The sequence below is a fragment of the Equus caballus genome, chromosome 7 (genome assembly GCF_041296265.1).
Source record: "Equus caballus isolate H_3958 breed thoroughbred chromosome 7, TB-T2T, whole genome shotgun sequence".
Taxonomy (NCBI): domain Eukaryota; kingdom Metazoa; phylum Chordata; class Mammalia; order Perissodactyla; family Equidae; genus Equus; species Equus caballus.
Genome location: NC_091690.1, coordinates 38202530 through 38217683, shown reverse-complemented (window position 1 = coordinate 38217683; position 15154 = coordinate 38202530). Strand labels below are relative to the sequence as shown.

The window sequence follows — 15154 nt, the reverse complement described above, 5'->3', positions numbered from 1 at the left end:
TTGCTGCTTTTCTTCCTCAGGTGGGGCTCTTCCCTGGACACTGTGTTGAGTTAATTAATCAGAAAATTCCCCAGTCAGTGACCAACTCAGTGCCAAAACCAGGTGAGTACAGTTTTTCATTGGTGTGGTTATTTTATCAACTGCTTAAAGATACAAGTTTTCTTTTCAGTCGAACACATAGTTTGTTTTGCTCTTCTTTGCATTTATTGACATAGTTATGCATTCTTAATTTTATGTGGTTTTGATTTTTAATATATTCTTATTTCTCTGCTGATCATTTCACAAAGATTTGCATGCATTCAAAATTTTAGGCAATTTTAAAGAACTACTTGCTCCATTAAGTTTTGTCATTATTTGTTTTTACAATTAAATAGTAGGAATATAGCTTATTAATGGATAAAATGATAAATGAATATAACAGATTTAAAGAAGTGACCTGGAGATAGTATGATTAGTTGAAAATTAATAGATGATGGGAATGTGTATTTTATCAGTGCCTCTGAGCATCAAAACTATTTTAAACAGCATTTCTTATTACTTATATAGTATATTTGCAGTGCTGTGTAAATGTGTGGAGTATTTTACAAATAAGTAAAACAGTGTTACAGGGGTTAAGAATCTAGCAAATGGAAATTTTTGTTTTATTGGGGTCATTTAATCTGGACAAATTCTACAGAATACCTCGTCTGGAACTTTTTAATGTGATATAAATTTTTAAAAAGAAACTAAAAACAAAGACTAAACGATTTTGGAGGGAAGAGGAAGTAATTAAATTTATTTATCCTAGTTTGTATTACATCCCCTCCGCCCTTCCCTCTAATCCCCCAATAAAAGAAAAAGAAAACATTTCTGGGCCTCAGAATTTATTTGGGCTGTTTTCTTTAAAGTATTTTCTAACCTTAGGACTTCTGTGTAAGAATTAGGGAAAAAAAGTGTATTCTTTCTTTGTTTAGTATTTTCCCACCTCTGCCCCAAAGCATACATCAAACCATCTTTGCTTACAGTTTTTAGGTAAAAGTAAAGGGTAATAGTCCCTTTCAAAGCTTATTTCTTCATAGAGGGTTAGAGAGTCAGTGTTCCAGTTTTTCTCGTAGGAATTTTTAAATTTCAGACAGACTGCTTTTATTGTTGAGTAGAGAAAAATACTTCAGAACAGTGTTCTCTGCAGTTCTGCTTAAGCCGGGATTCTCAGTCTCTTTTCAAGGAATTTTTTTTTTTTTTAAAGATTTTATTTTTTCCTTTTTCTCCCCAAAGGTCCCCGGTACATAGTTGCATATTCTTTGTTGTGGGTCCTTCTAGTTGTGGCATGTGGGACGCCGCCCCAGCGTGGTTTGATGAGCAGTGCCATGTCCGCGCCCAGGATTCGAACTAACGAAACACCGGGCCGCCTGCAGTGGAGCGCGCGAACTTAACTACTCGGCCACGGGGCCAGCCCCTCTTTTCAAGGAATTTTTATCCTCTGTTAAATCCCCCTTCTTTGGGTACACTTACTAAAAAAGACTAATCAGTGGGTACTTGCTCAGTAAACGTTCTTTAGTGGTTGTGATGACTGTAGGATTGTTACCTTTTTTAAAATATGGCATCAGTAACTTAAAATCCCATACCCATTAGCAGACCCTGCTCCAACCCTTCTAGGCCCCCCAGCCCTGAGCAACTACTAATCTACTTTTCCATCTCTCTAGATTTCCCTATTCTGGACATTTCACATAAAGCATACAATATGTCATCTTTTGTGATTGGCTTGTTTCACTTAGCATAATATTTTCAAGGTTCATCCATGCATCAGTACTTCATTTTTTTTACAGCTAAATAATATTTCGCTATATGGATATACCTTATTTATCCACTCATTTTGGTTTGTTTCCATTTTTGGCTATTATGAATAATGCTGCTGTGAACATTCATGTACAAGTTTTTGTGGATATGTGTTTTCATCTCTTCAGTATGTATCTAGGAGTAGAATTATTGAGTCAAATAGCAACTCTCTGTTTAACCTTTTGAGGAACTACCAGACGGCTTACAAAGTAGCTGCACCATTTTACAATACCACCAGCAGTAGGTGAGAGGGCCAATTGCTCCAGATCCTTGTTTCTGCTTTTTTGATTATTAACATCTTAGTGGGTATGAAGTGGTATATCTTTGTGATTTTGATTTGCGTTTCCCTGATGACCAATGATATTGAGCATCTTTTTTATGTACTTATTACCTGTTTGTCTATCTTTGGAGAAATGTCTATTCAGATCTTTTTTTAATTAGGTTGTCTTTTTATTACCAAGCTGTAGGTGTTCTTTATGTATTCTAGGTGCAAGTTCTTTTTCAGGTAATATGATTTGCAAATATTTTCTCACATTCTGTGGGTTGTCTTTCTCTTTCTTAATAGTGTCCATTGAAGCAATAAAAATTTTTAATTTTGATGAAGTTCACTTTATTCTTTTCTTTTGTTGCTTATGCTTTTTGTGTCTTATCTAAGAAGGCTTTGCCTAACGCAAGGTCAAAGCTTTACTCTTTTATTTTCTTCTAAGAAGTTTATAGTTTTATATCTTGTATTTTAGTTTATGATCCATTTTGAGTTAAATTTTTGTGTATAGTATGAAGTTTAACTCCATTGGATATCTAGTTGTCCCAGCACTATTTGTGAAAAGATTAATCCTTCCCCATTGAATTATCTTGACTTCCTTATAGACAATCACTTGACCTTAGACATGACTATATTTCTGGACTTTCAGTTCTATTCCATTGATTTTTATGTCTGTTTTTATGCCAGTGCCACCCTGTGTTGATCACCACTGCTTTGTGGTAAATTTTGCAGTTGGGAAGCCTCCTACTTCTTTTTCAGGATTGATTTGGCTTTTCTGGGTCCTTTGCAATTCCATATGAATTTTAGAATCAGCTTGTCAGTTTCTGCAGAGAAGTTAGCTGAGATTCTAAAAGAGGCTGTATTGAATCTATATATCAATTTGGGAAGTATTACCATCTTACTAATATTTATTAAGTCTTCCAATCCATGAAAATAGCATGTTTTTCCATTTATTTATACCTTCTTTAATTTCATTCAGCATTCTGTAGTTTTCAGAGTATAAGTTTTGCATTTCTTTTAAATTTATTCTTTTCTTTTTGATACTCTTGTAAATGGAGTTGTTTTCTTAAATTCTTTTTCTTGTTGTTCATTGCATTGCATAGAAATACAATTAACTTTTGTATGTTAATGTTGCATCCTGAAACCTTGATGAAATGTTTATTAGTTTCAGTGGGTTTTTAGTGGATTCGTTGGGAAATTCTGTATACAAGATCATGTCATCTGTTAACAGATATTTTTACTTCTCCTTTCCAATCTGGATTTTTTTTTTCCTTGCCCAATTGCCCTGGCAAGAACCTCTAATACAATGCCGAATAGAAGTTTCCAGAAGAGACATCCTTGTCTTGTTCCTGATCTTAGGAGAAAGCATCTAGTAATTCACCATTAAGCAAGATGTTAGCTGTGGGGTTTTCATAGGTGCCTTTTATCAGATTGAGGCAGTACCTTCAATTCTTAGTTTGTTGAATGATTTTATTGCTAAAGGGTGTTGGATTTTGTCAAATACTTTTTATCCATCTATTGAGATGATCATGAGTTTTTGTAGTCACTATTTTGAAGTTATTAAAATTCAATATAAAAAACTTAGTGTGATTTCTTGTGCATTACTTTTATGTATTTCTGTTATATGAGCTTAACTTTTATTAGTTATTAAGCCTCATCTTTGATAATTTTGCCTCAGATATTCTGTAAACTGAGTTTTAAAAAATTAGCTTAATATTGGTATTAAACTGTATCAAACAAATACTTTCTCACATTTTGAATGTGAAAGTGACATTTCTAATAGTGATAACCTCCAGAAACTTTTAAAACTTGAGAAAGTTAATCAGTTATTGATAGTTCTGGAAAATAGATTTCTATAAAGAGACCTCTATGGCATTGTTAATTCTAAAGCAGTAATGGCGTAGAATGACAGCACACCTTCAAAAGTTAAAATGTTATCTTTTGGGAGCTGCATTGCAGAGTTGGCGTATTAGAATGTGTATTCTTAATACATTTTGAAAAGGATGATGAGAATTCTTTCCGCCTCAGGTTTGTTTCACACTTTAAAATTGTCTTTGCCTACAGTATAAACAACTTGAATGTTCTATTTATTTTTAACATTGCCATCTGTCACTGTTAGATGCCAAATCGGAAAGATGCAGCTATAGTTTGAGACTGAAATTTAAAGCTCCCTATGGTGTTACACAACAAGAGCAATAGGAAAAATTTTCCCTTTGGAACTCTTCTTAATGTTCTCACTGTGTTGAATTATTTGTGTATATGAAAATAAAATTAATGAGTCACTATGTCCTGACCAAGATAGCAGGTATCCATGGTGCCTTACGGAAAAGAAGAGGTGTCTGTGTGTGTGTGTGCGTGTGAGAGAGAGAGAAAGAGAGAGAAAAGAAGAGGAAGAAAGGTAGAAACTTGTCCATAAGAAATTGGTGTTTAGTTCAATCACCACAGATTATGGTTTGATGGGAGAAGATGAGATTGAGGTGGGAGGAAGAGGAAGGGAAAGCACATGTGGTTTTCTTTGTGTTTATTCTGCTTGGAGTTTATTAAGCAGCTGGATCTGTTTATTGCTGTCTTTCTTCAAGTTTGTTAAATGTTCTCTGCTATTATCTCTCCAAATATTTCTCTTATGCAGTTCTCTCTCCCTCCTTTCCTTTACACCTCAGTTATACTCTTTGATATTGTCTTACACGTCCTCTCCTTTCAGTTTGGATACTTTCTATTGGCCTATCTTAAAGTTCACTGGTCCTTCCCTCTGGATAGGCCTCTCTTATGTCCTTCTAATAAATTCTTCAGTTCTCAAATCATTTATTTCATTTCTACGATCAACATTTGGTCTTTTTTATAATTTCCATGATGGAATTCCCCATCTTCCCGAGTTATCCATCTTTTCCTGAAGAAGGAAAGAAAGGGGTGGGGGGAGGAAGGGAGAGGGAGGCATGAACTTATAAAAATGAGGGACTAAGGAATTTAAATACCTTCCCCCTGAGAACAAATTAGAAAATTTGGACAGAAGTATAAAAATATATCTTTAGAGCACTGAAGAGTTAATAAGGCAGTAAATAGTGACAGCTAAGATTGAGCAGAAGAAGGAAATCCAGAAAAGTGACCTCGGTATATGGAGACGTTATTCCTCTAGGGGATCTGCTGGTGGAGTAGAGAAAGTCACAGTGCCAGGGGAACAGCAGTTGCAGTTCAGAACCTGATAGGGCAGAGTTGCTGATAAATGCCCCAAGCTTTGAATTGGGATTTTTATGGAAATTTGCAACTGATTATAAAATTTGTATGGAAATGCAGAGCCAGAAATACCCAAGACAATTTTGAAGGACAAATAAAATAGGAAACTTAGTATATAGATACCAAGATTTATTGTTAAAGCTTCACTAATTAAGATACTGGTATTGATGCAAGGATAGACAAATCAGTGAAACAGAATAGAGTCCAGAAACAATCTGTTTATATAGATACTTGATTTATGACAAAGGTGGCACTGAAGAGCATTGTCAAAAGGACAGTCATTTAAAGAAATGCTCCTAGGTGACCTGGAAAAATACATATATGTATATCTCATCCTTGTTTAACACCATACACAAAATCCTTTCCAGGAAAATTATAGATCCGTATGTGAAAGATAAAACAGTAAAAACTTGTAGAAGAATGCAACCACCCCAATAAAATAGATATTTTGTGGCAAGAGATTTAATGCAGATATTTTATTTGATTTATATACCTGTGTGAAAAGCAGCACAGTTAAAGAAATGAGAGCATTCACTTCAGCCTTGGGTTTTAATCCGTATGCCTTATTTACTGTCTGTGCACATCATTTGGCTTCTCTGATTTTTCATTTCCTTATCTAAAAAGTAAGGCAAGATTCTCTTGAAGATTAGGCATAAGGCATTTAAAGCCCCTGGATTCCTAATAAATGTCAGCTGTTATTATTTATTGATTTATGTTTATCTACTATGTTATGTCATTTACATTCAAGGGTGTCAGAGATTACATCTATTCAGTTTAGGTAGATACTTATTTAATACGTTATTTGTTAGTACAAATCTGTGTGTCAGTATGTCACAGTATACCACTGAAACAAATCAATTACAGGACTTTTCATGGGACCGTGGTGGGGGAGCCTCTTTGGATGGTCACTGGAGTAGAGTTTGTGTCATAAATTTTTGTCTTCTTTTTGATGGTAGATGACTTTTGGTTAACAGACATAGAAGTAGCTGAGGCTTTCATTTTGCAGGAAGACTTAGTAATTAGATGTAACGTTGATGAAATCCTTATATTAACTTAAGAAGTAGTTTATAAGGTAACAGATTAGCCTGAATTTGTACCATACTTTTGAAATAAAAAAATTCTTTGTAGTGTTCTTTTAGGAAGCTGATCCTCTAGTATCTTGCTTTTTTTGTTGTTTTTCTTGCAATTTGGCCTAATTTTAGGTTTTTATCATTTATTTTCATTTATTTGCTTCTGGATTGTTTCTGTTTTCTTTTTTTGAGTTTCCAGCACTTTGCTCTTCTGTAACTGTCCTTCTTTCTTTCTTTTTCCTTTTTTTAAAGATTGGCACATGAGCTAACAACTGTTGCCAATCTTCTTTTTTTTTCCCTTGCTTTTTTCTCCCCAAATCCTCTCCATACATAGTTGTATATTTTTAGTTGTGGGTCCTTCTAGTTGAGGCGTGTGGGATGCCACCTCAGTGTGGCCTGATGGGTGGTGCCATGTCCGCGCCCAGGATCCGAACCCTGGGCTGCTGAAGCAGAGTGTGAGAACTTAACCACAGGGCCAGCCCCTGTAACTGTCTTTCTTTACATGTCACTTTGGTATGAAGTGACCAGACATTCTGTAGCAAATAAAATAGTTCCAGGTTTTTACTTATCCTGTGTGGAATGTTGTATTGAATATTCTTCCCATTGAACATATGTTTGCTTATATTCTGGAGGCTGATACTTTAAGAATTAGATGTTAAAATCAGTGCCTTAGAAATCATTGATATAAGATTCAAAGGAATACTAAAATACTAGAATGCCTAGAGAAGTTTTCTCTCTGAATACATCACAAGGGGTAGATCAAGACAATATTTTCTCACTCTGAATCAAGGCAAAACAGTTAGAATACGTACTTGTAATGTGCTTTAGGAATTCTTGTATTTCCATTATTTAAGTTGGAGTTTGGCTCTCAATAGAACCCTGTGAGGTATTGGGGATAGGGACTGTATTTCTGTCCCCTGACAACACCCCTTTTGTAACAAATGGAGCACCTGAGACTCAGAAATGTTAAACGACTTGCCTGAGGTTTCACAACTTGGAATTCTAGAAATCTTCTGATGTCTAAGAGTACTCATAGCCAACAGTTATGTGGTCCTTACTGTGTGTCAGGCAGTGTACCAAGTACTTTACATAGATTAACTCATTTGTGATTAATTAACTCAAGACCCAGAATTCTTCCCACCAAGGAACAGTGAATAAAGTTTATTGTTCTCTCTCTCAAAACAAATATTTATTTAATGTCTTTTACTTTTATTATAACAGGAGTAAATAAAAGTGTGTTTGGATTTCCACAAGGCCTATGTAAACAGAACAGAAGGGAGGGCGAAAGATGGGTTAAACAGCAAGTGATGAGACGTGCTTATGGGAACCTGCTAAATTTGCAAATTGTGTTTCAGCTGGCATCCTCTCTAATGTCTCTAATTAATTCAAGAAGTATCTTTCAATCTTTCCTCATTGTGTATAAAACATGACTGCAGACTCTGTTTTATTATGGCATTTCCAGCATCCTCCTTTTCCATTCTCCTGGTTTTTCTCCTTGTGCTCTCTACTGGGCTCTCCTTCTCTCTTCTCTGAACACATCATGTGGTTTCGTAGCTTTCCCTCTGCTTCTCCTGTTCCTACAGGCTGAAGTGCCCTCCTCTCTGTTTTGTCCAGGGGCACCTCCTTGTATTTCAGGACTCAGGCTGTCATCTGCTTCGTCTGTGAAAGCCTCCCTGACCGTCTCTCTCTAGCCCTCTCCTCTTTACCCCTGTCAGATCTAGTCGCAGCTGTTTCACTTGCTCACGTAAATCAGTCTCCTCACAAGTGATGAGTATGTATCATTCATCTTTATCTGCCCCACAGGATATATGTACAGTGGATGCACAATTAATACATGTTTGCTGTATCCTAATACTTACTACTAAAATAAATTTTCAGAATACAACTTTTGTTTAACTTCGGTGATTTCCCTCTGTGCCAGAATTATATACAAAATCTTTAGCCTAGAATTGAAGGTGCTCCATAAATACTGGAACTAACTTATCTTTGTAACTTATTTTTTGCTTTTTCGTATCTATATTCAGCGTCGGTAAAACGTTTCCTTCGTTTGCTCTCACTATACGTTGGGTTTCCCCACTTCCCTTGCCTGTGATCTTTCTCCTGCTGGAAGTGGCTTACTGTGTCCTTTACAAAGACTCCTTAGGCCACTGCAAACTTGAATGTGCATTCAGTTGGCCTAATCTCATTAAAAACTATAGATCAGGATTCAGTAGGCCTAGGGTGGGGCCTGATGGTCTGCTTTTCTAATAAACCCCCCGATAATTGCACCATACTGGTCCTAAGACTGTGAATAACAGGACTGCATTTCAGCCTAGTAGCTATTGTTTGTGTCACTCGTTTGGAAATAGTGTATGGCAGTGAGTTATCTTATTTTGAATTTGATACTTCATTTTTGTGTGTGTCTTTTTTCCTCACATAGATTGTTTTGCTTGTGGGCAGATATTCTATTTTATACTAATTTGCATCCTTTATACGTAACGTTTGCCCTAAAACAGTTGATTGATAATTATAAACGTGAATAATTTCCACTATAGTTATCAAAAATATTTCCTAAATTCTCATATGCCCTGTAGCCAGTACTACAGGTAGGCCCCTAATCAGTCTTCTCCTTGCCCTAAGTAAAGCAACTTTTCCATTTTTGGTCACTTTCAGTGTTCATTGATCAGAAATTAATTTAGTGTTGGACCTGTCCCAGTGGCGCAATGGTTAAGTTCACACGTTCCGCTTCTCAGCAGCCCGGGGTTTGCTGGTTCAGATCCCCAGTACGGACATGGCACCTCTTGGCAAGCCATGCTGTGGTAGGCATCCCACATATAAAGCAGAGGAAGATGGGCACAATGTTAGCTCAGGGCCAGTCTTCCTCAGCAAAAAGCTCAGGGCTAATCTTCCTCAAAAAAAAAAAGAGAAGAAAAGAAAAGAAATTAATTGAGTGCATACTAACTACTAGGGCTAGAACAGTGAACACAACAGACAGAAATATTGTCGTTTTGCTGTTTGTATTCAAGTGTGATGAGAGGGAGGTAAAAAAGGTAAACAAATGTAGAAGGTATAGTATGATAAGTGCTTTTGAGACAAAAAAACCTAGAAGCAGGGTACAGGCCTTAGGAAGTGTTGGGATGTCCTTCTTGTTGGATTGTAATTTCAAAAGAGGGTAGAGTGGTCAGGGAAGGGCTCATCAGAAGGTTACTTTTGAGCAGAGACCTGAAGGAGATGAGGAGGGGAGATAGGTACATCCCTGGGGGGAGAGCTTTCCAGAGAGGGAACTACAAGTATAAGGAACTGAGCTGAATATCTCTGTGGCTCATGAAAGGATCAGCAGGAAGGCCAGTTTGGCTAGAGCATGAATGAAGACATGAGATGAGGTCTAGAGGTGAAAGGGGATCAGATTCTCTGGGAACTGGGTGCCGCTGTGCGGATTTTGGCTTTCATTTAAAATGAATGGGAAGCATTAGAAGGTTTTGGGTAGAGTTGTTTGATCTGCAGGATCACTTTGGTTGCTGTTTTAAGGCTAGGAGAGGACATGGTGGAAGAAGAGAGACTGGCAGTGGCTTTTGGAATGGGCCTGGCAAGAGATGATGGTGGCCTGGACCAGGATAGTTGCTGGAAAAGTGGTGAGAGGTGATCTGACTCGGGATATATTTTTGGCCATGAAGCTGGCAGAATTTGGAGACATACTGTGTGAAGGGTTTGAATAGTTAGGTAGTTTTTATAATAGAACGACTGGAATGTAGCCATTGCCTTTCCAGTGAATTCTCTTGTTGCTCCTACCACTCGTACAAATACATCTCAGTCCTTCACAGGACAGCCTCCAAACATTTTGTGAAATACAAGAGAAAAATGACCTCTCCTGTGCCATAAGCAGTCAGAAGACAAAGCATAATGCTTTTCTGTCAGCCATGTTTTTTTAACTTTTTATTTTGAAATAATTGTAATCTCTTAGTCTAATCTCAGTTGAGACTATTCCTATCCGTGCTTAAATGTTAAGTAATGTGAGGGGCTTATGAGTTGTACTAACTGTTCCCAGAATAGCTTTTTCTACAGCATGGACTTCTCCCCCCCCCGCTTCTTTCTCTTGTTCTTTCCTCTCTCTTCCCTTTGTCCTCCCTTGCTGTGTTTAGTACTAACCAGGGAAAGGGTGGGAGGAGGGGTGTTTTTAGTTTAAATTTAAAAAAAAGAAAGGTAGCTTTGCCTTCTTCATTAGAAATAAACTTTAAGAGCCTCATTTCCTATTCAGCAAAATCCATAAATCCACAGCTATTCTTCCACTGGTAGAAATTAACATGTTTTGTTCCTGCCACAGATTGGGGTTCTCTATGGTCTTTCATATTTTGAAATCACATCAGTTCATTGTTTTTCTTATTGTGGCTTACTATTTATCAACGATTTTATATTCAGAGCCAAGTTCAGAGAGGACAGAAAGAATAAAGTTAATCAGTAGCAGATTTTTTTTATGATAAATACTCCTTGGTATCTTGAATCCGACAGTTCCTACTTGTGTGACCTTGACAACTGCTTCACCCCTCTGACTTGGTTTCCTCATCTCTAAGATGGGATAATTTAGAATCAAGAATCAACTTCATAGGATTATAATGAAGAATATCTGCAAAGTACTTAGAATCATGGCTGGCACACAGTAACTTTTTAATCTCTTCCAATTAATTTATTTCTTCAAATAATTCTGATTGGATTAACACAGTGCGGTACTGTTTTTTAGTATAAATATTGAATCTCTTTAATATTCATGTAAATAGAGTTCATATCTAACCCTTGGACAGTGTGTAAAGGAGGAGGTCATACTCAGGGGAAATTGTTTAATTCTGGATTTTCAATTCTGAAAAAATTTAAAAGAATTTTTTTCCTCTCATAGATGCTTACTAGATTATTGTCTCAGAGTTTTTCACATAGATGCAGTATAAATTGATACTTTTTTATTTTTACATGTTGGTAGAGTAACAATCACAGCTCAGTATCAGCAAAGATATTAAAAGGTATGTTTTCTTAGCCTGTTGCTGCTAGCTTAATGATTCAGCCTTTACTGGCAATACTTCCTGCTTGATCAGTTACTTTTCTTATTTTATTTGGGCCTTAAGTCCCATCTTTTCATTGGATACACTGCCTCCCATCTAGATAGCAAATATTAACAACCGAATAGTAAGTAACTTTTTAAAAGATTAAAGACATAATTAAATGCTAATTTCGTACTGGTGTTTTCTGAGCAGGAAATGCTCACCTGTGAAGTTGGTGGGTGGAGCTATGCTGGTGAAGCCTGTTCTGCAAGTGTGGGTTTGGCTGGGGCGTGTTTGTGGTGCTGCAGAGTGGGACTGCCGAGAGAGCAGGATTAAGCTCCTGAAGGCGAGAGCTTTCAGAGCTCCTGCATGCACACAGAAACCGGCTCAGCTTGATTTTGGGACCAAAAACCGGCCACAAAACCTCGGCTGAAAGAGGGGCCTGAAGCAGAGCTGGGACCCAAGAGTGTGGCGAGGTTTGACTTGAAGTTCCCCGGTGGTGGGCGAGGCCTGAGCCTGTGTGACGGGGACTCTTTCTGTGCGCTTCCGTGTGGAATGCAGAGCTGTTGTCTCCTGTTGAATCTACTGCTAAATATAGACATTTGGAATAATTTTAAGTATTGATTTTAAAACCTGTGCCACAGCAAGAGGTAAGGAAATCTCAATCAATTATTCAAATGTTTGACTCCAACAACATTCAGAATATTTCACTGAGACTATTTTTACGTTATATTTAGGCACGTTTCCTTGGTTGCTTTTAGCTGAATGGTTAATTATTTAATATCCGGAAATTGAATAATTGAGCTTTCATATTTCTCATATTTGTAGAGAGAGGATCATCTTTTGAAGTAGATTGTACCACATAGGTATTACTTTCTTGTCAGTTTTAGGAAATACCTAATTGTCTATTTCAAATCAGTTTATTTCTTTATGTTTTCTAGACCTTAAAGTACAAAAGTTTTCATGATTAAAAGAACATACCTTTCTTTCATAAGCAACCAGTTCATATCATATTTTTAAAATTTTTTCCTAGTGGGTTAATAATATTTCAATTATTGGCTAGTGGAAAATAGGCAGCGTTGATTTATGAAAAACAATTTGGTAGACTGTATCAAGAGGCCATTCAAATGAGCATAAGGAGGTAACTCTTCTGCCCTTTACCTTCAAGTATTCTGTGTTGTTTTACTCATTGGCATTAGAGTAACCATCTCCATAAAATATTTATATTAACTGCTTTTCCTTTTTCAGAGATTTTTTACCACTAGGGTATATTTCTATGGTGCTTCTTTAAGACCTTGGTGATAAATGCTTTTCATTAAGATAACATGGAGACCAGAATTTTCTCTGAAACATAGATCAGCCCTGTTAAGAAGTTGAATGTTTTTCTTTTCAGGAATGTTCTACTACTGTTTAATCGATATCAATATTTTGATTTTCAAAACCATTTATAAATGAGGAATTTCAGAATTTAGAGCTCTTTTTCATTGTCAATTTTTTAGAAAACATCTGTTGCTCATATGATAATAGTTTGAGACCATAACTTCTCTTTTTTAAAGTATTGTGTAGTACTGTATGGTATTCAGTAGAAGAGAGCAGAGTTCTGAAGTTTCTTACATTAAGTTTACGTTTAAGACACTCAGAGGAGGAAGAAGTAGAAAGGGATCCCATGTTTGTGTGCACCCTTCCTGAGCGATCTCAGCCCTGAGTTTAGGAGATACAAACAGATTCGCTTAACCCTAGTTTGGAAAGCTGACTCAGGTTCTAGTTAGCCCTGGACCGTTGATGATTCTGAAAGTTTTCAGACATAAGGTAAAGAGAAATTACAGTAGTAAAAATAGCTCCTGTTTATGGACAATAACTGAGTTAAGTGCTTGGCATATGTAATGTCATGTAAGCATCATAGTAAACCTGAGAGACAGGTGTTATTATTGTTACTCTCCTTGTGTGTTTGAGGGAATTGAGACCTAAATAGGTAATTTGCTCAAGATTTTGCAAACAGAGAAGTGATTAGAGAGTGGATTCAAACCCTCAGGTCTATCCGATTCCATGTTCTTACTCCCTGTGCTAAAGGTCGGGTCTTTTTGTAGGGTAGGCTTCTAAGACTTTTCCCTTTAAATAGAGTCCTCATCAGTGCTGTGCTCTCCAAATATAGAACCTTTGCCCTGTAGGTCCTGCAAAGAAAGGAAAAGAAAAAAAAAACCAACCCACAAAAACCACCTATAACACCTATATCACTGTTCCACACCAAACTTCATAGCTTAATAAAGTGAAGAAGATTATATGACATCAAAGTGAATAAGATTACATTTTAAACTAATCAAAAACGAAAAAATAATTCCAGGAAGATAGAGTTTTTACACTATTAAGCTTTAAGGGTCTAAATATTTAGATTTCTATAACTGTATGAAGTATTTTTGATAGTCTTCTTACCTTTGATGTTACTGAATTCCTAAGAATATGTAGTTATTATACTTTAATTTTTATGAGAGAATATGTAAGTAAATGTCCTTCTGAAATAGTACTAGTTTTTAAGCTTCATATCAAATAGCACTGGTTCATCCTGGAAAAGTAGAGCCCATATTGTTTTAAAATCCTATGCAGCCATGCTTCTTTGGCCCATATACTGTGTCCCATCCTAGTGTCAGAATCCTTTACTGTCAGAAATTTAAATCCAGCTCATGTTTCTGCCTACTCTCCTCTGCTAAAATGCAAATCTTTTTGTTCTGTATTTAGAAATGAAATTAGTCACATTCTTTTATATAATAACTGAGATGGTAAAGTCACGAAGTTAAAAACATTCTTTTTACTTTTTTTGTACAGAGTTGAGGAACAAAACCGGTTAATCACATTTATTGTTTTAATTTGTAATTTAAGTTTTTAAATAAAAATCAGTATCAATTTTAGCAAGAAAATTGTATGGCTTATTTATATCACCTTAAAATCACATAAGCTAAATTTGAACCTTCTTTGATGTTTATTACTGAAATTTGTAGCTCCTGGAAGAGTAAATGTATAATGTAATGTATAATGTAAATAATAAATGTGTTGTTTTAACCTGATGACCATTTTCCCACAGGAGCTTTGATTTTTAGAGATGTAATACTTCATGCCCTTTCTCTGCTGCAACTGGAAGAGCACTAGCATGATGTTGCTTTGGTTTCATTCTTAACCCTGAAAAAGAGATACCTTTTTAGTTAAATAGCCAAATATTTTAGTTAACCACAGGCATGCCATTCCACATAAGGGTTGTGCTGGATATTCTGAAGAAGCAGTTTATGGTCTGTTTTCTACTTCTCTTTTTCCAAGGGAATTGTTCTCTCTTCTGTGTCTGAAAGGTTCTTCTCTAAAACTTACTACAGATTTATTTTCTAGATCCCTAGTGTCATCCATTTGCGTTTCAGTCAGTAATGCCCTTTGAAATGCCTCCTCTTCTCTCTCATAAGTAAGTGAAAACCTATTTGACTTATGTAACTGTTAGTAGCTTTTCAGTTTTTCAATCAAGAGCCATTACTGTCAGTGCTGTTTTTAATTTAGCATTGCATGTACATGACATTTCTCAAATACCTGGTTTCCTCCCTTTGAGGTTGGAATGTACAAATATCAAAACTGTTACACTCGTCTGCATTCCAGAACGTCATCCCTGGGCTAGTCCCAGATATTTTCTCTGTGGTAGTCCCTTGCAGCTGTTACATACATCAGTTAGAGAACTATGTTTTTTTTCTCACTTCCAAAATGTTTATGCTATATTGATCAAAATGCTTCTGTTTCTT

The 15154-nt window shown here is 36.2% G+C and overlaps 1 protein-coding gene across 9 annotated transcripts in view; it reads left to right on the top strand.

Moving 5' to 3' along the window:
• The window catches only part of ARHGAP32 (Rho GTPase activating protein 32), a 320124-nt gene that overhangs the window by 253111 nt on the left and 51859 nt on the right, over positions 1-15154 (top strand). For 7 of the 9 annotated variants that reach the window (XM_070272953.1, XM_070272951.1, XM_070272952.1 and 4 more), the window contains one exon: positions 21-102. The exons of 1 other annotated variant lie outside the window; for it this stretch is intronic. In XM_070272953.1, the coding sequence (XP_070129054.1) occupies positions 21-102 (82 nt within the window). Of the gene's footprint in view, positions 1-20; positions 103-11633; positions 12035-15154 lie in introns of those variants that run through there. One more of the 9 variants, XM_023645130.2, reaches the window with a different exon arrangement.